Source organism: Hyla sarda, chromosome 3 (assembly GCF_029499605.1).
Source record: "Hyla sarda isolate aHylSar1 chromosome 3, aHylSar1.hap1, whole genome shotgun sequence".
NCBI lineage: Eukaryota > Metazoa > Chordata > Amphibia > Anura > Hylidae > Hyla > Hyla sarda.
In genome coordinates this window covers 97,621,133-97,643,742 of record NC_079191.1, presented here as the reverse complement: position 1 = coordinate 97,643,742, position 22,610 = coordinate 97,621,133, and the positions used below count along the sequence as shown (strand labels likewise).

Below are 22,610 nucleotides of genomic sequence, written 5' to 3'. Positions count from 1 at the left end.
AAATTGTTTGGAAATTATTTAATGGGTATCTGTCATCGGAGCATTACATATTGTTTGTACTATGTGTTTATGATAAACATTAGATAGATAAACTAAAAAAGATTATGCTGCAGCACTCGAGTAAGGTGAAAAAGTGAGTAGCTTTATTCCATCCCAACAGAAAAAATTGCAACATTTCAGCTGCCCATGCAGCCTAGTTGCTTGCACCTTTCAACTGGTTTCTTCTTGATGTTCTGCTTACCCCTGGTTTGCTATAGATAGATACAACAAGGCAAAATCCCACAGCTCTCCAAATTCAGGTGAAAAATGTAGTGTTTATTTACTCATATCATGCAACGTTTCAGCTGTCTATACAGTCCTTGCCAAGCATGCTTGATAATGAATGTGTAGACAGTTGAAACGTTGCATGATATGAGAAAATAAAAACACAGAATTTTCACCTGAATTGGGAGTGCAGTGGGATTTTGCCTTGTTCTTGTTACTTGCTGTTGCCTGCGACCTTGGCTGCGATTGGGCCCACCTGCACCCACACACCCCTGGCATCCGGAGATTGTGCTGCTTCTATTTTGCTGTTAGATATAGATATTTCTACATAGCAACTTTTTTATTTTCGTCCCATGCAGTTTTCGTTCTGGCAACTAAGCCTAATAATAAGCTGAAACTGCTGTAGAGATCCAGTCTCAGCAGCCTCTTCACTATCATCACAGGCAGTTTTGCGGTGGTTGGTGAAGCTAGACATCCATTTCAGATAGCTGTTGACTAAAAGCTATCTCTACTGATCTCCTATCGCCAATACATGCATGTTTATGTATTCTAAATAGAGAGAGGAAAGAAAGTCACATCCAGATACAGTGCCTATTTCCCTCAAACAGAAAGAGCAGCTAAGAGGATAATAGAGCAGGCATATACAGTACAGACCAAAAGTTTGGACACACCTTCTAATTCAGAGTTTTCTTTATTTTCATGACTATGAAAATTGTAGATTCACACTGAAGGCATCAAAACTATGAATTAACACATGTGGAATTATATACATAACAAAAAAAGTGTGAAAATATGTCATATTCTAGGTTCTAGCCACCTTTTGCTTTGATTACTGCTTTGCACACTCTTTGCATTCTCTTGATGAGCTTCAAGAGGTAGTCACCTGAAATGGTCTTCCAACAGTCTTGAAGGAGTTCCCAGAGTTGCTTAGCACTTGTTGGCCCTTTTTGCCTTCACTCTGCGGTCGAGCTCACCCCAAACCATCTCGATTGGGTTCAGGTCTGGTGACTGTGGAGGCCAGGTCATCTGGCGCAGCACCCCATCACTCTCCGTCTTAGTCAAATAGCCCTTACACAGCCTGGAGGTGTGTTTGGGGTCATTGTCCTGTTGAAAAATAAATGATGGTCCAACTAAACGCAAACTGGATGGAATAACATGCCGCTGCAAGATGCTGTGGTAGCCATGCTGGTTCAAATCCCCAACAGTGTCACCAGCAAAGCACCGCCACACCATCACACCTCCTCCTCCACACCAGCACACCTGTGAAGTGATAACCATTTCAGGTGACTACCTCTTGAAGCTCAACAAGAGAATATCAAGAGTGTGCAAAGCAGTAATCAAAGCAAAAGGTGGCTACTTTGAAGAACCTAGAATATGACATATTTTCAGTTGTCTCACACTTTTGTTATGTCTATAATTCCACATGTGTTAATTCATAGTTTTGATGCCATCAATGTGAATCTACAATTTTCATAGTCATGAAAATAAAGAAAACTCTGAATGAGAAGGTGTGTCCAAACTTCTGGTCTGTACTGTATATAGGGGTGATCTTTTACTGTTGTGTAGACCTCCATGAACCTGTGTGGTAATACGGTAAATATGGATGACTTTTATGTGGGCTTTGCTACTGACTATGATTCTGTGAGTAAATGCTTCTCTGCATGTATCTGTGTCCATGCAGTTGAAACAATACCTGTTACTGAAAGAATCTTGTATACTTCCCTGATAGAGATTCCATGAGATGGAAAACATTTTCCAGGGGATCACCTTTTGACAGTATAGTTAGGTGTCCCTGTCACTTTTGACCGGTCACATAGACACAGTTTGATTGATTGGGGTCTGGGGGTTCGACCACTAAACATTAGAAAGTGCCTGCGCAGTGCTTCACTCCCCCATCTTTCTACAAGAAAGTCTATATACCCTGTCTCCTGCAGCAAGACAGAAAGGTAGTGAGCCAGTGAGGGAAGTGCTCAGCCTCGTGCATCTCCTAGCTCTAGATCAGTGGAGGTCTGAACACCCAGACCCCGACAGATCTAAAGTTTTGACATGTCTGTGTGACCTTTTCAATGTGACAGGGACACTTTTGCATTGGGCTGTAGCCAGGGGTCAAGTCCTGGAAAAAAAAAGTGTGGGAACTCACCCAAGATTTCCCCTCAAGGGCTGGTACTGCTAATGGGAATGGTGTTCCTGCTGTGGAAAAAGTGCAGGAACTCTGTTCCCACACGTTCCTGCAGGACTTGAGCCCTGGCTGTAGCAGAATAGTCTAATGCAACCTGGCAGTTCAGCAGGCTATACTGGAGTTCTAAACCCAGATGGAGGGGACTGGAGGAATGGGAGCCAGGAAAGAGCGCAGACTGTCGGGTATTTGGCATTCATACCCAAGGACCAATATCTTGATTGTCTTTGTATATATGGAGGATTTTCATGTCATATTGGGATATTTTTCATATCTCAGAGTAAGTCTGTACTCTATTGTACTATAATAATGTATTCAAAAGGAAAGAATGTCCAGCACTGGTGGTTATTTATTTCTTGTCGTGGAGTCACAATACAGGTAAAGGAAGGACTGACACGTTTCGCACCCACAGGTGCTTAATCGTAGAGTCTACGATTAAGCACCTGTGGGTGCGAAATGCGTCAGACGTTCCTTTACCTGTATTGTGACTCTATGACAAGAAATAAATAAGCTTTTAAGTGCACCACCAGCGCTGGACATTCTTTCCTTTTGGATTATTGCCGTGAAGCCGGGGCGGGACCGGCGGGTCTGATTGCGCAGGTGGATCGCATTGGCTGTTGGTGAGAAGCGTGCAGCTTTCTTTCCTTAAGTGCATAATAATGTATTGGTTTGTTATGGCATCCAGAAATCTAAAGCATGCACAGGTTTTTATGTGTTGACCTGTATGATCTGTTGTTGTTCATATTAAAATCTGCATCCAATGTAGTGCATTAGTCCTTATTAGTTCTGCCATCATCCATTCTTTACAGGCTACGTCATTGGTCTTCAACCTGCGGACCTCCAGATGTTGCAAAACTACAACTCCCAGCATGCCCGGACAGCCGTTGGCTGTCCGGGCATGCTGGGAGTTGTAGTTTTGCAACATCTGGAGGTCCGCAGGCTGAAGACCACTGGGCTACGTCATCGATCCAGGTGTGAACTGTGCAGTGTACGAGCGGCCCCCATACTTTAGTCTGTTCAGATCACACCGCCTCTGATAAATGTGCAGAACGTGTTAGTGGCCGTAAGGGGGTTAACAGCGTGGAATTTCTCTGGCCTCGCACAGGCAGATTCTGTTATTTCCATTTGTAGGGGAATTTTCCGAATTCCAGAGAGAATTGTGTCCAGATGCAAAACCACTCGGTCTCCCAGTCCTGAGTGTAATCTTCCTTACTCTTGGTCCCTTTGGCTACAGAAGATCTAAAGGAGCCAAAATTGTGTTTAGGGATTACTGTATGAGAATTCATTCACATTTTTATTTTTAGTGTGACCTATAATCTTTAGTGTTGTGCAGGTTTTTTATATTGGGGCAGGGTTACTGGGGGATACTGTTTCTATTTACAGGGTCTGCCAAATGGCGTAGGTAGTCTTTCAGGCCATGCAGAATATGATTAGTCAGCATAAGTGCAATACATCTAACCGTGTGACCCGCACTTATAGAAGCCTTTTTTATGTCTAATATAAAGCATACTACGCAGCCACCCTTCTTGTATTAGGCCTATATTAAATCTACTGGCATTGTATTATAAAACAGAAGGAGCGGAACAGATAGATTTACATAGTATTTTTTGAAATATTTATTCCAAATAAAGGTATTAGAGATGAGCGAGCTTACAGTAAATTCGATTCGTCACAAACTTCTCGGCTCGGCAGTTGATGACTTTACCTGCATAAATTAGTTCAGCTTTCAGGTGCTTCCGTGGGCTGGAAAAAGTGGATACAGTCCTAGGAGACTCTTTCCTAGGACTGTATCCACCTTTTCCAGACCACCGGAGCACCCGGAAAGCTGAACTAATTTATGCAGGAAAAGTCAGCAACCGCCGAGCCGAGAAGTTCGTGACGAATAAAATTTACTGTAAGTTCGCTCATCTCTAAAAGGTACGATTCCACAGGACTGAAATGTTGGATTTTTATTTTTCTATTGGAGTAAATTGAAAATCCACAACAAATCGGCAGCATTTGTTCTTTTCTGTCTAAGTGCTCTCTGATGACACGTGTCTTGGGAACCGCCCAGTTTAGAATAGGTTTGCTATGGGGATTTGCTTCTAAACTGGGCGGTTCCCGAGACACGTGTCATCAGAGAGCACTTAGACAGAAAAGAACAACCTTAACTTCAGAAGCTCATAAGTACTGAAAGGATTACGATTTTTTTAATAGAAGTAATTTACAAATCTGTTTAACTTTCTGGAGCCAGTTGATATATAAAAAAAAAGTTTTTTCCTTGATAACCCTTTGAATGGGAGGGGTGGGGGGGGGGGGAGGGATACGTGAAAAAAAAAAATACAAGTTATACAGATTATTTTCCCATTAAACTATATATTAATCTGCTCAGCTCCTCCTGCTCAATATTCTGCTGCTTGTTCAACATGGAAGGCTCCCTTTAAAGGGACAGCAGAGTTACCTGCGCTAACCTGAATATACAGGTAGATAGTACAGGTGACGCTTCTTACCTGACAACACCGTTGCAGCCATTCAGGAGATATTCATCTTGTTGTTATTGTGGTTATTTCTTTTTATCTGCAATGGTGGCAGCGGCTTCTGCTATATGTCCAATGCTTTCATCCGCCCTCGACAATAACCCCGCCCCTTCTATCCATAACTCCACCCCCTCAAAAATATTTGTCCCACTCCCTTAGCATGTCAAGGGGAGGTGTTATCGGTAGAATTGGGCGTAGTTATCGATCGGATCGGGAGATAGAATGCTTTGCACATACAGCAACAACCCCCTCCAATACAGTTAAGAAGAAATTACAATATTTGCAACAAGATGAATATCTCCGGAACAACTGCACCGATTTAGAAACAAGGTCACCCCTACTATCTACCTGTTTATGAAGGTTAGTGCGGGTGACCCTGCTGTTGGCTTCCCTTGTCCTCATTTTGGCTCCGTTCTTCCACTTCAGTGGAACTGAGCTGCAATACACCACACAAACTGAGGACAAGGGTGGTGCTGTTTCTGAAAGAAAACACCCATTTTTGTAATCCTGGAAAACTTTTTTAGCCCATAGATGCTGCAGTTGCTACATATAAATGGTTCTCTGTCAGGTGCCCATTCTGTCAGAGCTCTGATTGGCACCCCCATGACCCAACCATGATTAACTGCTTAACTGCCATGCTATAAAGACAACTACCTCCACACAGTTTGCCATTTTGAAATAAAAACTTTATTTCTATAGCTGCATGTGGAAGTGTATGAATTATTAAATTATTTTTTTTCGTTACCTCGTTTTAATAAAAAGTACGGTAATCAACAAGTCCTATCAACCTCAAAATGGTACCAGATTGCGGAACAAAAACTTACAGGCTCTGTGGCCAACCCAACAGAAGTGAGCTTTTACGGTCATTAAATCGCTTAGGGTGCCCTGGTCAAACACCTTGTTACAGTTTTTGAAACGCCCTTTCCTTTTGAAATATAAAGGTTTATAGTTTGACAATTTGGGAAATAAATCAGATGGTTGTGAACTAATTTTAAAAATGTGGGTGAATAATAGGTGATATGCCAGGGTGTGTGTTACCCATGACAGGGTTAATCAAAATTGTAAGAATAGATCCTGATAATTTGTTTTATAACACTATTTCCTCAGGTTGTAGAGTTTGGAGTCATTCATATCAGGAGATTGATTTATGGGTAGTGATTGCTGTAAGCCTCAAAAGAAAGTGATGCAGTTCAAAGGGTAAAATCTGCATGTAACACACCGTCCATAAATCCACAGCAGATATTTTTTGAGACATGTGAACTTTGTTCAGTCTTCTCTTACAACTTTCTTCCTTCACTAACTTCTAAAAGCACCAGTACAGCCCTTGTCACACAGCTGCCAGATTACTTGTCACTGTAGTATGACTTAGATTTGTCATAATTGAAGCAAGGTGCCAACCAATACCGATGCGGCAACGATGTGACCTAATATGAAGCAAGGTGACAGCCTGTAATCGTGGGCAATGACGTTACGTAATGTAATCATTGTAAGGTGACAGCCCGTAATAGTGCGGCAATGATATGACGTAATATGAAGCAAGGTGACATCCCATAATGGTACAGCAATGGCGTGACGTAATATGAAGCAAGGTGACAGCCCGTAATGGTGCGGCAATATTGTGACGTATTATACAGCAAGGTGACATCCCATAATGGTGCAGCAATGACGTGGTGTATTATAAAGCAAGGTGACAACCCATAATGGTGCAGCAATGACGTGGTGTATTATAAAGCAAGGTGACAACCCATAATGGTGCAGCAATGACGTGGAGTATTATAAAGCAAGGTGACATCCCATAATGGTACAGCAATGGTGTGACGTAATATGAAGCAAGGTGACAGCCCGTAATGGTGCGGCAATGATGTGACGTATTAACAAGCAAGGTGACATCCCATAAGGGTACAGCAATGACGTGGTGTATTATACAGCAAGGTGACATCCCATAATGGTACAGCAATGATGTGATGTATTATAAAGCAAGGTGAAATCCCATAATGGTGCAGCAATGGCGTGACGTAATATGAAGCAAGGTGACAGCCCGTAATGGTGCGGCAATGATGTGACGTATTATAAAGCAAGGTGACATCCCATAATGGTACAGCAATGATGTGACGTATTATACAGCTAGGTGACATCCCATAATGGTGCAGCAATGATGTGACGTATTATACAGCAAGGTGACAGCCCATAATGGTGCGGCAATAATGTGACGTATTATAAAGCAAGGTGACATCCCATAATGGTACAGCAATGACGTGATGTAATATGAAGCAAGGTGACAGCTTATAATGGTGCGGCAATGATGTGATGTATTATACAGCGAGGTGACATCCCATAATGGTACAGCAATAATGTGACGTAATATGAAGCAAGGTGACAGCCCGTAATGGTGCGGCGATAATGTGACGTATTATACAGCAAGGTGACATCCCATAATGGTACAGCAATGACGTGGTGTATTATAAAGCAAGGTGACAACCCATAATGGTACAGCAATGGCGTGACGTAATATGAAGCAAGGGGACAGCCCGTAATGGTGCGGCAATGATGTGGTGTATTATGAAGAGGAAATCCCATAATGGTTCAGCAATGACGTGGTGTATTATGAAGAGGACATCCCATAATGGTGCAGCAATGACGTGGTGTATTATGAGGAGGACATCCCATAATGGTGCAGCAATGATGTGGTGTAATATGAAGAGGACATCCCATAATGGTGCAGCAATGACGTGGTGTAATATGAAGAGGACATCCCATAATGGTGCAGCAATGACGTGGTGTAATATGAAGAGGACATCCCATAATGGTGCAGCAATGATGTGGGGTATTATGAAGAGGACATCCTATAATGGTGCAGCAATGACGTGGTGTAATATGAAGAGGACATCCCATAATGTTGCAGCAATGACGTGGTGTATTATGAAGAGGACATCCCATAATGGTGCGGCAATGACGTGGTGTATTATGAAGAGGACATCCCATAATGTTGCAGCAATGATGTGGTGTATTATGAAGAGGACATCCCATAATGGTGCGGCAATAACGTGGTGTATTATGAAGAGGACATCCCATAATGGTGAGGCAATGATGTGGTGTATTATGAAGAGGACATCCCATAATGGTTTGGCAATGACGTGGTGTATTATGAAGAGGACATCCCATAATGGTGCAGCAATGACATGGTGTATTATGAAGAGGACATCCCATAATGGTGCAGCAATGACATGGTGTATTATGAAGAGGACATCCCATAATGGTGCGGCAATGACGTGGTGTATTATGAAGAGGACATCCCATAATGGTGCGGCAATGACGTGGTGTATTATGAAGAGGACATCCCATAATGGTGCAGCAATGATGTGGTGTATTATGAAGAGGACAGCCCATAATGGTGCGGCAATGACGTGGTGTATTATGAAGAGGACATCCCATAATGGTGCAGCAATGATGTGGTGTATTATGAAGAGGACATCCCATAATGGTGCGGCAATGACGTGGTGTTTTATGAAGAGGACAGCCCATAATGGTGCGGCAATGACGTGGTGTATTATGAAGAGGACATCCCATAATGGTGCAGCAATGATGTGGTGTATTATGAAGAGGACATCCCATAATGGTGCGGCAATGACGTGGTGTATTATGAAGAGGACAGCCCATAATGGTGCGGCAATGACGTGGTGTATTATGAAGAGGACATCCCATAATGGTGCAGCAATGATGTGGTGTATTATGAAGAGGACATCCCATAATGGTGCGGCAATGACGTGGTGTATTATGAAGAGGACAGCCCATAATGGTGCGGCAATGACGTGGTGTATTATGAAGAGGACATCCCATAATGGTGCAGCAATGATGTGGTGTATTATGAAGAGGACATCCCATAAGAGTGCAGCAATGATGTGGTGTATTATGAAGAGGACAGCCTGTAACAGTACAGCATTGATGTGACGTATAATGAAGCGTTCCTCCCAACTTTTTGGATGGCCAAAGAGGGGACAGTTGTGGCTCTTTGTCTGAACGTTCCATTTTTACTTACATGTCTACATGCCTGAATAATTTTTGTTTTATACAGTATTTTTTAATTAAAAAAATGTAACAATTTAATTGCAACTGGCACAAGATTATTGAATTATATGCCGGGTTCTTATATATATACAGCTAGCAAAAGAGGGACACAGCCCCTAATGGTGCAGCAATGATGTGATGTATTATGAAGAGGACATCCCATAATGGTGCGGCAATGATGTGGTGTATTATGAAGAGGACAGCCCCTAATGGTGCCACAATGATGTGGTGTATTATGAAGAGGACATCCCCTAATGGTGCAGCAATGATGTGATGTATTATGAAGAGGACATCCCATAATGGTGCAGCAATGATGTGGTGTATTATGAAGAGGACATCCCCTAATGGTGCCACAATGATGTGGTGTATTATGAAGAGGACATCCCATAATGGTGCAGCAATGACGTGGTGTATTATGAAGAGGACATCCCATAATGGTGCAGCAATGACGTGGTGTATTATGAAGAGGACATCCCATAATGGTGCAGCAATGATGTGGTGTATTATGAAGAGGACATCCCCTAATGGTGCCACAATGATGTGGTGTATTATGAAGAGGACATCCCATAATGGTGCAGCAATGACGTGGTGTATTATGAAGAGGACATCCCATAATGGTGCAGCAATGACGTGGTGTATTATGAAGAGGACATCCCATAATGGTGCAGCAATGATGTGATGTATTATGAAGAGGACATCCCATAATGGTGCGGCAATGATGTGGTGTATTATGAAGAGGACAGCCCCTAATGGTGCCACAATGATGTGGTGTATTATGAAGAGGACATCCCATAATGGTGCAGCAATGATGTGATGTATTATGAAGAGGACATCCCATAATGGTGCAGCAATGATGTGGTGTATTATGAAGAGGACATCCCCTAATGGTGCCACAATGATGTGGTGTATTATGAAGAGGACATCCCATAATGGTGCAGCAATGACGTGGTGTATTATGAAGAGGACATCCCATAATGGTGCAGCAATGACGTGGTGTATTATGAAGAGGACATCCCATAATGGTGCAGCAATGATGTGGTGTATTATGAAGAGGACATCCCATAATGTTGCAGCAATGACGTGGTGTATTATGAAGAGGACATCCCATAATGGTGCCACAATGATGTGGTGTATTATGAAGAGGACATCCCATAATGGTGCAGCAATGATGTGGTGTATTATGAAGAGAACATCCCATAATGGTGCGGCAATGATGTGGTGTATTATGAAGAGGACATCCCATAATGGTGCAGCAATGATGTGGTGTATTATGAAGAGGACATCCCATAATGGTTTGGCAATGACGTGGTGTATTATGAAGAGGACATCCCATAATGGTGCAGCAATGATGTGGTGTATTATGAAGAGGACATCCCATAATGGTGCGGCAATGATGTGGTGTATTATGAAGAGGACATCCATAATGGTGCAGCAATGACGTGGTGTATTATGAAGAGGACATCCCATAATGGGTGCCACAATGATGTGGTGTATTATGAAGAGGACATCCCATAATGGTGCAGCAATGATGTGGTGTATTATGAAGAGAACATCCCATAATGGTGCAGCAATGATGTGGTGTATTATGAAGAGGACATCCCCTAATGGTGCAGCTATGATGTGGTGTATTATGAAGAGGACATCCCATAATGGTGCAGCAATGATGTGGTGTATTATGAAGAGGACATCCCATAATGGTGCAGCAATGATGTGGTGTATTATGAGAGGACATCCATAATGGTGCAGCAATGATGTGGTGTATTATGAAGAGGACATCCCATAATGGTGCAGCAATGACGTGGTGTATTATGAAGAGGACATCCCATAATGGTGCCACAATGATGTGGTGTATTATGAAGAGGACATCCCATAATGGTGCAGCAATGATGTGGTGTATTATGAAGAGAACATCCCATAATGGTGCAGCAATGATGTGGTGTATTATGAAGAGGACATCCCCTAATGGTGCAGCAATGATGTGGTGTATTATGAAGAGGACATCCCATAATGGTGCAGCAATGATGTGGTGTATTATGAAGAGGACATCCCATAATGGTGCGGCAATGATGTGGTGTATTATGAAGAGGACATCCCATAATGGTGCAGCAATGATGTGGTGTATTATGAAGAGGACATCCCATAATGGTGCAGCAATGATGTGGTGTATTATGAAGAGGACATCCCATAATGGTGCAGCAATGATGTGGTGTATTATGAAGAGGACATCCCATAATGGTGCGGCAATGATGTGGTGTATTATGAAGAGGACATCCCATAATGGTGCAGCAATGATGTGGTGTATCATGTGGAAGCCACTGAGGTTGCTCTGATGAAGTGCTTTACTGCTGCGTTTTTACATAAAAAACAAAACAATAAAAAAGTTAAAAAGATGTTAATAAAAAGAAAATAAAAAAATCTGGTACCTAGTTCTAATTTTAACTAGCGCAACATTTCTAGACTCCGTTTCCTGACAAATCTCTGTTTTGTGTTTTGCAGCCAAAGACCACGGGCCAGGCACTGCTGAGCCAAGTGTTCACTCATCTGAATGTGGTGGAGACAGACTATTTTGGCATCGAGTTCCAGACAGCACAGTCTCAATGGGTATGTAAAGTTTCCAAAGTGTCACTTGTTTTAGTTTTTACTGTATGGAACGTTTGCTGGTTTCTTGGCCGAATTAGACTAATACAGTGTTGTCCAAAGGCTGTCCAGGCATGCTGGGAGTTGTAGTTCTGGAGTCACACTGTTTGGAAGACACTGGACTAAGAAGTGGACCTGTACTTGCTATATAAAATGTTAACCTGCATTACATTTACTTCCTATTGCCTATGCAGCACCAACCTATTCTGCAGCACTGTACATATACTGTATATACTGTATAGCGACAAAATAGCATAATTTTTTTTATTATGTTGTTTGTTTCTTTCTTTGTGTTTTTTTTTTTTTTTTTGCGCATACACCCACTTTACAAAAAATAAAAATAAAAATTGCACATTTTTGCCATTCTTCTTCCCTAACCCAGGGAATGATGAATTTCTTCCCAAAATGTTCTATCTTTTCTGTTCTTGTCCCTTTGATGGGTGTAGCATATGTCTATGCCAGGAATAGGCAACATTCAGCACTGCAGATGTTTTGGACTACATCTCCCATGATGCTCTTTCAGCCAAAATGCTGCCAAAGCATCATGGGAGATGTAGTCCAAAACATCTGCAGTGCCGTAGGTTGCCTATGTCTGGTTTATGCTAAGGTAACTCTGGAAAAGAGATGTATCTGATGCTTTGCATGTCATTTTAAAGGAAACTGTCAGCTTGCTCCCCCCGCACTAACCAGCGGTACTGGCTGGTAGTGCAGGGGGCACTGATCAGTTTGATGCCTACCGTGCCCGGATATATACTTCACAAGAAAATTTTTGTTCCTTTTTATAGAAATCGTGGCTTATAAAATCATGGCTTTGTCCAAGCTAAAGCACAGGCATGGACAAAGTCCAGTAAGTGAGGGGGGGGGGGGGGGGGGGGGCTAACACTCCTCTGTCTAATAGGACTGCTTTGTGCTCTCTCCTGTCTGATAGGAATCCTCTGTGCTCTCTCCTGTCTGATGGCACTCCTCTGTGCTCTCTCCAGTCTGATCAGACAGGATAGAGTGCAAAGGAGTGCTATCAGACAGGAGAGAGCACAGAGGAGTCCAATCAGACAGGAGAGAGCACAGAGGAGTCCAATCAGACAGGAGAGAGCACAGAGGAGTCCTATCAGACAGGAGAGAGCACAGAGGAGTCCCATCAGACAGGAGAGAGCACAGAGGAGTCCTATCAGACAGGAGAGAGCACAGAGGAGTGCTATCAGACAGGAGAGAGCACAGAGGAGTCCTATCAGACAGGAGAGAGCCCAGAGGAGTACTATTAGACAGGAGAGAGCACAGAGGAGTCCTATCAGACAGGAGAGAGCACAGAGGAGTCCTATCAGACAGGAGAGAGCACAGAGGAGTCCCATCAGACAGGAGAGAGCACAGAGGAGTCCCATCAGACAGGAGAGAGCACAGAGGAGTCCTATCAGACAGGAGAGAGCACAGAGGAGTCCTATCAGACAGGAGAGAGCCCAGAGGAGTACTATCAGACAGGAGAGAGTCCAGAGGAGTACTATCAGACAGGAGAGAGCACAGAGGATTGCTATCAGACAGGAGAGAGCACAGAGGAGTACTATCAGACAGGAGAGAGCACAGAGGAGTGCTATCAGACAGGAGAGAGCACAGAGGAGTACTATCAGACAGGAGAGAGCACAGAGGAGTACTATCAGACAGGAGAGAGCACAGAGGAGTACTAGCCCACCCTTACTTACTGGACTTTGTTCATGCCTGTGCTTCAGCTTTGACAAAGCCACGATTTCTATAAAAAGGAAATACATTTTTTTGTGTGAAGTATATTAGTAAGGTTAACGCAAGTCCAGTGGGCAGCTCTTGACAGTAACCTCTATAGGGCCATAGACCCAGATTTATCAAACTATGTGAGAGTAAAAGTAGAGTGATTTTTTTTCCACAGCAACCAATCACAGCTTAGCTTTCACTTTACCACAGCTCATAAGCTGAGCCGTGATTGGTTGCTGTGGGAAAATCACTCTACTCTTACTCTCACAATGTTTGATAAATCTGTATGCTCATACACTAAGGCTATGTTCACACAGCGGAAAATATGTGGAATGTAGGCTTGGAAAACACAGTTGGACATTCCGCACATTTATTTGTTATGCCGGCACTAGGACTGCTCAGAAATGCGCCATATTCATAGATGACCACGCATTTCCGAACAAAATCCTCAGAAACAACAAACCTGTTAATTTTTTCTGCAGATGCCAGAATCAGGATTTCCGTGGCAGATGTATCTGCCACGTAAATTCCTCTGTGTGCGTAGTGCACCAGAATCCCATTGAAATCAATGGCAAATGCAGCAGAACTTCCAGGTAGGATTTTTCTGGCAGATTTCATTCAGAAATTCTGCTGTGTGAACATAGCCTAAGGGTTGTCAATCATTGGATGTCCTGCCCATGAGAAACATTGTTATTACATTTTTATAACCTCAATAAAGGTTCCTGAATAAAAAGCAATATGTAAAAACTATACAGATTTTTTTCCTTTTAACACTGTTTATCAGTCTGATGATATCAGCCTTTTCATTGTCAGGTTCCCTTTAATGAACCAGGTTGTTCTAAGGCTGCGTTCACATCACGATTTCTCCATCTGACTTGAGTAAACGATTTTATAACTTAAAATCGTATGAAATCGTATATAAAGTTGGAACCATTGGCCTCCATTACAAAATCGGATCCATTACACACATCCGATTTGATGCGCATCCGATTTCACACGATTTTTGTTCAGGTCTGAAATCGGGGTCAAACCCGGTTTCAGACCCGAACAAAAATCGTGTGAAATCGGATGCGGATCAAATCGGATGTGTGTAATGGATCCGATTTTTTAATGGAGGTCTGTGGTTCCGACTTTATATACGATTTCATACGATTTTAAGTTATAAAATCGTTTACTCAAGTCGGATGGAGAAATCGTGATGTGAACGCAGCCTAAGACATGATATAACTGAGATGACAAGGGCAATGATAGTATCGGTCAGCAGCTATTAGTATGCTTAATGACAGTCAACAGCAAAAGATGCTTTCTGTATTGCATAGAGTAATAGCAAATTGATGAAGGGAAAGGGAAAAAATAGCATGAAAATGAGGCAGGTTTTACATGTTCTGACTTTATAACCAAGACAAACCCTTTTCTCACGAGGGTTACATGACAGAGCTGCTGGTGTTCCTTCTATGTACATGGTCTCAGCAAGCACAATAGGGATCAAGTGCATACGGTTATTTTGGAGACTCCATCCAGCTTTCTAATATTTTTGCCAGCAGAGCTGTTCTTGCTGGCAAAAATACCTAAAAGCTTCATGGAAACCATCAGTAAAGTCAATGGGGTCCATTTGAATCTGCTGGCAAACCAATCCTTCAACAGTCATGGCGCTGTATGAAAGGAGGCAGGATTGGTTGGTTTTACATATCTCCTGCCCCGCTTCATTTTACTAGGATGTGTGATATAAGTGTCAAATGACCATTGCACCACTTTGTTCTCTTTTTTGTCTTTCTCTTTATACTATCTCTTTTTATTACTTTTTTAATTAATTTATTTTTAATTTTTATATGGGACTCTCAAAGTGTTCTACTAAACTTTGAGATTTTGGAGACATCCCTGTATAATTATGTCCCCAATAATGACAACATCAGAGTCTTTGTCCCTCTCGGTGAAAACTCTGGAAATCATTGCAGATGACAGTCATATCAGTGGCCTCATCTGACCATGTAAAAAGTAAATAGAGATAACCACTTCATATAATGGTGTAATTATAGTGTCAGGATTATAGGACTCTATTAGATGTGTTTTTGTAAAATGGTCATAAAAAAATATATAAAAATATACAGTTTTGTCTCAGGCAGATGGATTGAATTTGTATGATTTATTCTGTAGGTCCCCATTGTATTTGACTCTGCAGCTAAAGGGATATTCCCATCTTAGACATTTATGGCATCCACACTGCCGTATCCAGGCAGAGACTGAAAAGTGAGATGGCAATTTCCGTAACTTCCATTGATGTTGGCTACACCGTTTGCTGCTCCTTTAAGGAAACATGCAGTTTCACTACTTTTCACTATTTCCATAACCCCCATAGAAGTGATGGAATCAGTTATGGAAACAGTGTAGCAGAGCAAGAAAGTTACATAATGGAAAAGATTTAGCCAAACATATGCGACCCATCTCTTCTTCATACTGTCATTGGGGCTTTTTTTTTTATCAGAATTTTTTTTTTAATCAGAAAAGACATACAAAACAATCCAACATTCCCCTAAAACCCCCCACCCCCCATTCACCCAAAAAGAGACAAAATCCCTCCCAAACCCCCCCCCCCCCCCCTCCCCCTACCCCAGTGTCCTCTCTTCAGCAGAAGAAGACTGCGTTTCGAGGGCATGTCGCAGCTGTAGATAGCGGTAGAAATAAGAATGAGGTAAAGTAAATTCCTCCTGTAGCTGAGCAAAGGACTTCAACACCGGCCCATCATACAACTGAGATTGATACAACACCCCTCGAGTAATCCAAGGAGTACTAGCAGGTAACAAACTCACTTCAGGTAGGTTAGGATTAAACCATAGAGGGGAGAAAGTAACAAATACAGGGTATCTCAGCAAAGCCTTAAATTTTGTCCACACCTTCCTGATAAGAGTAAAAGTGGGGGGGGGGGTGTGTATCAGGTGGCCGAGTCTGCGCAGCCATCTCCAACAGGTAAATAGGAGTCACCTTGCCTAGTCTACTCGAAACCAACTCACCAGTACGTACCATAGTGTCGTACCGAGCCCACCCCCTCAACTGTTGAACCTGTGACGTCAAAAAGTATAACTAGGAATAGAAAGACCACCGGCCTCCTTACTACGTTGCAATGTCTCCAACCGCAATCTGACAGACTTCCCATTCCAAATAAGTTCTCTGAGTCATTGGGGCTTTTTAACGGGATCGCGTTTATTTCTATTGGTACAAATCTTTCTCTTGTAGCTATATCTACTTTAATTCTTTACATCTCAACTGTGTTGGCAAAGATGTCCAATAAAGGATGGGACAAATTTCCCTGATTCTAAAAACCCTTTTACACACTAAGCAGCAGAGTTTCCACCCTGAAAAGGGCATCCGCACCCTATGAAGCCTGTGCCTGGTGCTTTACTCTCTCCCTGGTATTGTCCCAAAGTGTTACAGAGTTTGCTACTTGGGGTTAAATGTTAGCAAGTAGCAAAGGACATAAAAAATTGAATAGTAAAAATGAATGATAAAGGTAATGGGATATAGAAATATTGGTCCTCCCTAGTGTGGCATAATAGCAGATAATATTGACCTGTCGTGGGTCTTCTACATCACTAAAATATGTCATTATGATCGGTGAGGGGCCTACCACTATCTGAGTGGACCCATTCATCAGATCTGCACTGATTATTAAAAGCACAGACTTGTCAAAATTTTAGGTTGATAGGGGTCTCAGTTATAAGACCCCTGACGATCGTTGGTTACAACTAAGTGAAGCATTTCACTCCTCAGCTTGGATCTTATAGTCCCCCTTATAGTCTATGGAGTGCATCAGTCAGACTGCACACCAAGCCGAGAAGTGAAACGCGTTACTGCACTTTTAACCTGGCTATAACTAGCAATAAGAGGGGGTTTCAGTAATGTGACCCCAGCCAATCTAAACTTTTGACATGTCAATCGGTAATTTTCATGGCAGTAATGCTTTAAGTGGTGGCGTAGTCTAATTGTGTACTCACACGTTTTAAATGGTAATAAACCTTTAAATGGGCACAGCCAGATACAAAAACTTTTGATATGTTGTAAATCATGCAAACCCAATAGGTTTTACAATAGCTTTCATTGGAGAATTTTCAGTATTTCATACTGAAAAAGCCAAACTGCCCCCCCCCTGCCTGCTTGGACACATATTAGTCCTGCTGTGTCCATGCGTCATCACCTATGTCATGGACACACTTTCTTGATTGACAGCTGTGAGCACAGGGCTCACAGCTTGAGGAAAAATCCTCTCACTGTCAGCTTGTGTCCCGTGAGGACAAGCTGGGAGTTGTAGTTTTGCTAATGCTAGGGGAGATGTGAGCAGACATCATACTGAGGGAGGGGGCGGAGACCTGCACAGTGAGGCCACGCCCCTTCCCTTTGAGATGAATTCAGGCTAGTGAGCTAAATTAAAAGTGTAATAAAAAATAAAGGTGCTAGACACATAAAAATTAGATGGTCAGGGTTAGGTACAGAGTGATATATATAAAAAAATATTTTTGTTGAATCTGACGGGTACGCTTTAAGGGGGAGATTTATCAAAACCTGTGCAGAGGAAAAGTTGTCCAGTTGCCCATAGCAACCAATCAGATCTCTTCTTTCATTTTTCACAAGGCCTCTGCAAAATGAAAGAAGCGATCTGATTGGTTGCTATGGGCAACTGGTCAACTTTTCCTCTGCACAGGTTTTGATAAATCTCCCCCTAAGATCTTCATATGGGTCAGACAGGGACACTTATTTTGCCAGAGGTAGTATTTTATTATGTCCTCTTAAGAGATAAATTGTTCTTTAGTGAAGTTTTGGCAGAAAGGAGTAGATTTTTGTCCAGCATTTGTCTGTAATGAGAACAATCTATCATCCCATTCACCCGAAAATGTGCCTACTCTTGCAGGACAGTATTCCTACAATGGCCGTTCATTCTCTACGCTGAAGGAAACGTTTGGCAGATGTTAATGCAGCCCTTTAGGCGGAAGTCAATAACTAGCCATTTCTTTTAGGAATCGCCCCTTATAGAGCTTATCGTTTTCTTGGGAATTTTTTTTTTACTACAAACCCAGAGTTTGCAATACAGTGGTCCCTCAAGTTACAATATTAATTGGTTCCAGGATGACCATTGTATGTTGAAACCATTGTATGTTGAGACCAGAACTCTATAGAAACCTGGTAATTGGTTCTGAAGCCACAAAATGTCATCCAAAAATAGGAAAAAGTGAGGATTAAAGAAAAATAAGTAGATAACTAATATAGATAAAGCAAATCCTTACATATAAAAGTAAGAAAGATCTGCTGGGAGCTGTAAATCACTGTCTATGTCAGTGTTTCCCAACCAGGGTGCCTCCAGCTGTTGCAAAACTACAACTCCCAGCATGCCCGGACAGCCGTTGGCGGTCCGGGCATGCTGGGAGTTGTAGTTTTGCAACAGCTGGAGGCACCCTGGTTGGGAAACAATGGTTTATGTAGAGGACAGGAGCTTCTTCAGGGTCCTATACAGTGCAAACAGTGTCCCAAATGGAGCCGCCCTTACTTGGTGTCCAAAGGAGTAACTAACCCTGGCACAGGTAAGGAGTAGTACAGAACTTGTAGTTCCTCCCTGTACTGTAGGGGGCGCTACCAGATGGCAGTCAGTGCATGCACTTCAGTAATACAGGTGATTTACCAGTAAAATGCCCATTCTGATTGGTCAGTTCCTCCAGTTGTGACATGTTTCGCAGAGCTGGACTGTCCGTAGTTTTGTATGTTGAGTCTGGTTTCAAGTTACAATGGTCCAGAAACTATTGTATGTTGAGGCCATTGTAAGTTGAGGGATCAGTGTACATTGTAACCCAGAGTTTGCAATACAATGTTGCAATACAATGTTAACTTTGTAAAGGGGTTATCTGGGAATAAAAAAATGTATATTTAGCTGGGGTTAAAAAAAAAAAGATATATATATATATATATATATATATATATATATATATATATATATATAATATACACAGCCTGTTCTCAAGCTTCTATGTACTATTTCCTCATTGGTGATGGAAATATGATGGAACTGCCCCGCTGAGCCAATCTCTGGCTGCAGCCATGTCTCCCGAGTAAGTGATTGGCTAAATAGGGCACGTCCTGCGGGGGCAGCACATCGTCACCAACCAGGAAGTAACCAAGAGGGCTGGGAGCTGCAGCTACGTTGGATCAGGACAAGCCGGTATATATATGTTTGGGGGGGGGGGGGGGGGGTGGGTTTAAAAAATCCTCATACAACCCCTTTAAAATGTACCCCCCGGGGTCTGATGTTTGGCATGAAGAAATGTACTTCAAGCTGGTCGATACAATTGCTGAAGCAGTAGTTTGAATCCCAATGAGTATCATGGGTGCTGAAAATTAGATTTAGGTATTATTTGGCTGCATCAGCCAATTTGGGAGTATTATGCCTCCACAAATTATATCAAATTGGGTTGCCGAGTTGGCCCGGTGGATCACCTAAAGCACTCATCCTAACACATGCTTTTTGTATTATTTTGTATTTTATGTTGTGCCAACTGTGCAGCGCCTGTGATCGTTAATGGTAGTCTATTCCACTTCCTTTTCCCAGGAAAGGTCATGTTACATTTTTTTTTATCTGAACCTTTGCATTATCCCCTACCAAGATGAGTGGCAGTGCTGTGGAGTCTTGGGGATGCCCAATCCATCTTGTATCTTAAATAGATACCAATGTAAAATAAAGGCATATTAACTGCCAACTAAAGACTACCAAAAGGCAATGGAAGCCTGACAGACTAGTAACACAAGCATCAGCCGTGTTTGTCAGGAATCAATTTTGACATTATTCCTTGATCCCGTCTGGGTTTCAGCCAGAAAACACATCTGTAGGCACAAAATGTCAGAAATGTGTTTGGGGGAGGAATCTCTTCTGTGGCTCTCCTCCTGCAGTTTATAGAGGAATCACATGTGACTGTTGCATTGATGTTTGGAATGTGGTTTACAAAACTGGAACAGTAAAACAAGTGACTGTGCGTTACCAGATCCACCCATGAATTCTGCTCCTAATTGTTATAATATAACTTCCAGAATGCCCATAAAAAGTCAACTCTTCAATATTTTCCTATTTTAGGTGTGGTTGGAGCCGCTAAAATTCGTGAACAAGCAGCTGCGCAGTAAGTTTCAGTATTCTTCTTCTTTTTTTCCTTTTTTTTTTTTATTAGGGGAGAAAATGGGGAAAAGTTTTCATTTGCTTTACCCTGGTTTTGTGGGGTAAATTTGTCGCACAGTTTGTCTCAAATGCTGTTTAGAGACTTTTCATTGCAACTTTTGATTTAGAATATTTAAAAAAAAAAAAGGACAGACCAAGTAGGGATGGCCCGATACCATTTTTTTAAGACAGAGTACGAGTACCGATACTGTTTAACCCCTTAAGGACTCAGCCCATTTTGGCCTTAAGGACTCAGACAATTAAATTTTTACGTTTTCATTTTTTCCTCCTCGCCTTCTAAAAATCATAACTCTTTTATATTTTCATCCACAGACTAGTATGAGGGCTTGTTTTTTGCGCGACCAGTTGTCCTTTGTAATGACATCACTCATTATATCATAAAATGTATGGCGCAACCAAAAAACACTATTTTTGTGGGGAAATTAAAACGAAAAAACGCAATTTTGCTAATTTTGGAAGGTTTCGTTTTCACGCCGTACAATTTATGGTAAAAATGACGTGTGTTCTTTATTCTGAGGGTCAATACGATTAAAATGATACCCATTATTACATACTTTTATATTATTGTTGCGCTTAAAAAAAATCACAATCTTTTAAACCAAATTAGTACGTTTATAATCCCTTTATTTTGATGACCTCTAACTTTTTTATTTTTCCGCTTTTTGGGGGTAAAATAGGAAAAAACTGACGTTTTACTTTTTTATTGGGGGAGGGGATTTTTCCCTTTTTTTTTTGCTTTTACATTTTTTGACATTTTTTTTTACACTTGAATAGTCCCCATAGGGGACTATTCATAGCAATACCATGATTGCTAATACTGATCTGTTCTATGTATAGGACATAGAACAGATCAGTATTATCGGTCATCTTCTGCTCTGGTCTGCTCGATCACAGACCAGAGCAGGAGACGCCGGGAGCCGGACGGAGGCAAGAGAGGGGACCTCCGTGCGGCGTTATGAATGATCGGATCCCCGCAGCAGCGCTGCGGGCGATCCGATCGTTCATTCAAATCGCGCACTGCCGCAGATGCCGGGATCTGTATTGATCCCGGCACCTGAGGGGTTAATGGCGGACGCCCACGAGATCGCGGGCGTCGTCCATTGCCGGCGGGTCCCTGGCTGCGATCAGCAGCCGGGATCAGCAGCGCATGACACGGGCATCGCTCCGATGCCCGCGGTTATGCACAGGACGTAAATGTACATCCTGGTGCGTTAAGTACCACCTCACCAGGACGTACATTTACCAATACTTTTTTCAATGTCATGTGACAGGGTTTTTTTTCTTTAATGGGAGAAAGTGTTGTTTTTTTTTTATAAGAGAAAGGGCTTTTATATAATATATAATATATATATATATATATATATATATATATATATATATATATATATATATATATACATATACATACAAATACAAAGAATAAGTTGGCCAGCACTAATGATTCCAAACTATTATATGGACCTGGCTTTTATTTCTCCTTTTGCTGTATGTATATATATATATATATATATATAATTTTTTTTATTAAACATTTTGAAAAGAGTGTTTGATTTTTTTTTTATTGGGGTTATTTCACATTTATTATTTACCGTATTTATTTTTTTACACATTTTTCCCCCACTTTTTATTTCCCATAGGGGACTATTACATACAATCTGTAGATTGCATACTGATCAATGCTATGCCATAGCATAGTATTGATCAGTGTTATCGGCGCTCCTTTGCTAATGCCTGCCATGGCCATCCCTGAGCAAACCGGCAGGACTTTTAGATGAGGCAATCAACTTTGATCGCAGCATCTAAAGGGTTAATGCGGGTCCTGGCTATGATGTGCACTCAGCTGCTGAGCACACTGCACAGCTCGGGAGTGGAGAGTGCAGGCGGCATGTATCGGATCAGGTATCGGGACAATGTCCAGCATCTGTCCTGATACCAGGATCGGTATCAGGACATCCCAAATACCAAGTTATGATTTCAGTTGATGATATGCAGTGGTCAGGAATTTATCATGTGCGACTTGTTTGACGCAAAT

General features: G+C 42.0%; 1 protein-coding gene across 13 annotated transcripts in view; it reads left to right on the top strand.

The window, feature by feature from the left end:
• The window catches only part of FARP2 (FERM, ARH/RhoGEF and pleckstrin domain protein 2), a 147,364-nt gene that overhangs the window by 30,786 nt on the left and 93,968 nt on the right, over positions 1-22,610 (top strand). For all 13 annotated transcript variants that reach the window (XR_008891063.1, XR_008891062.1, XR_008891064.1 and 10 more), the window contains 2 exons: positions 11,518-11,622; positions 20,480-20,522. Coding sequence is in view for 9 of the 13 variants with exons in the window: in XM_056564720.1 (XP_056420695.1) it covers positions 11,518-11,622; positions 20,480-20,522 (148 nt within the window). In the remaining 4 variants the exon portion in view is untranslated. The remainder of the gene's footprint in view (positions 1-11,517; positions 11,623-20,479; positions 20,523-22,610) is intronic.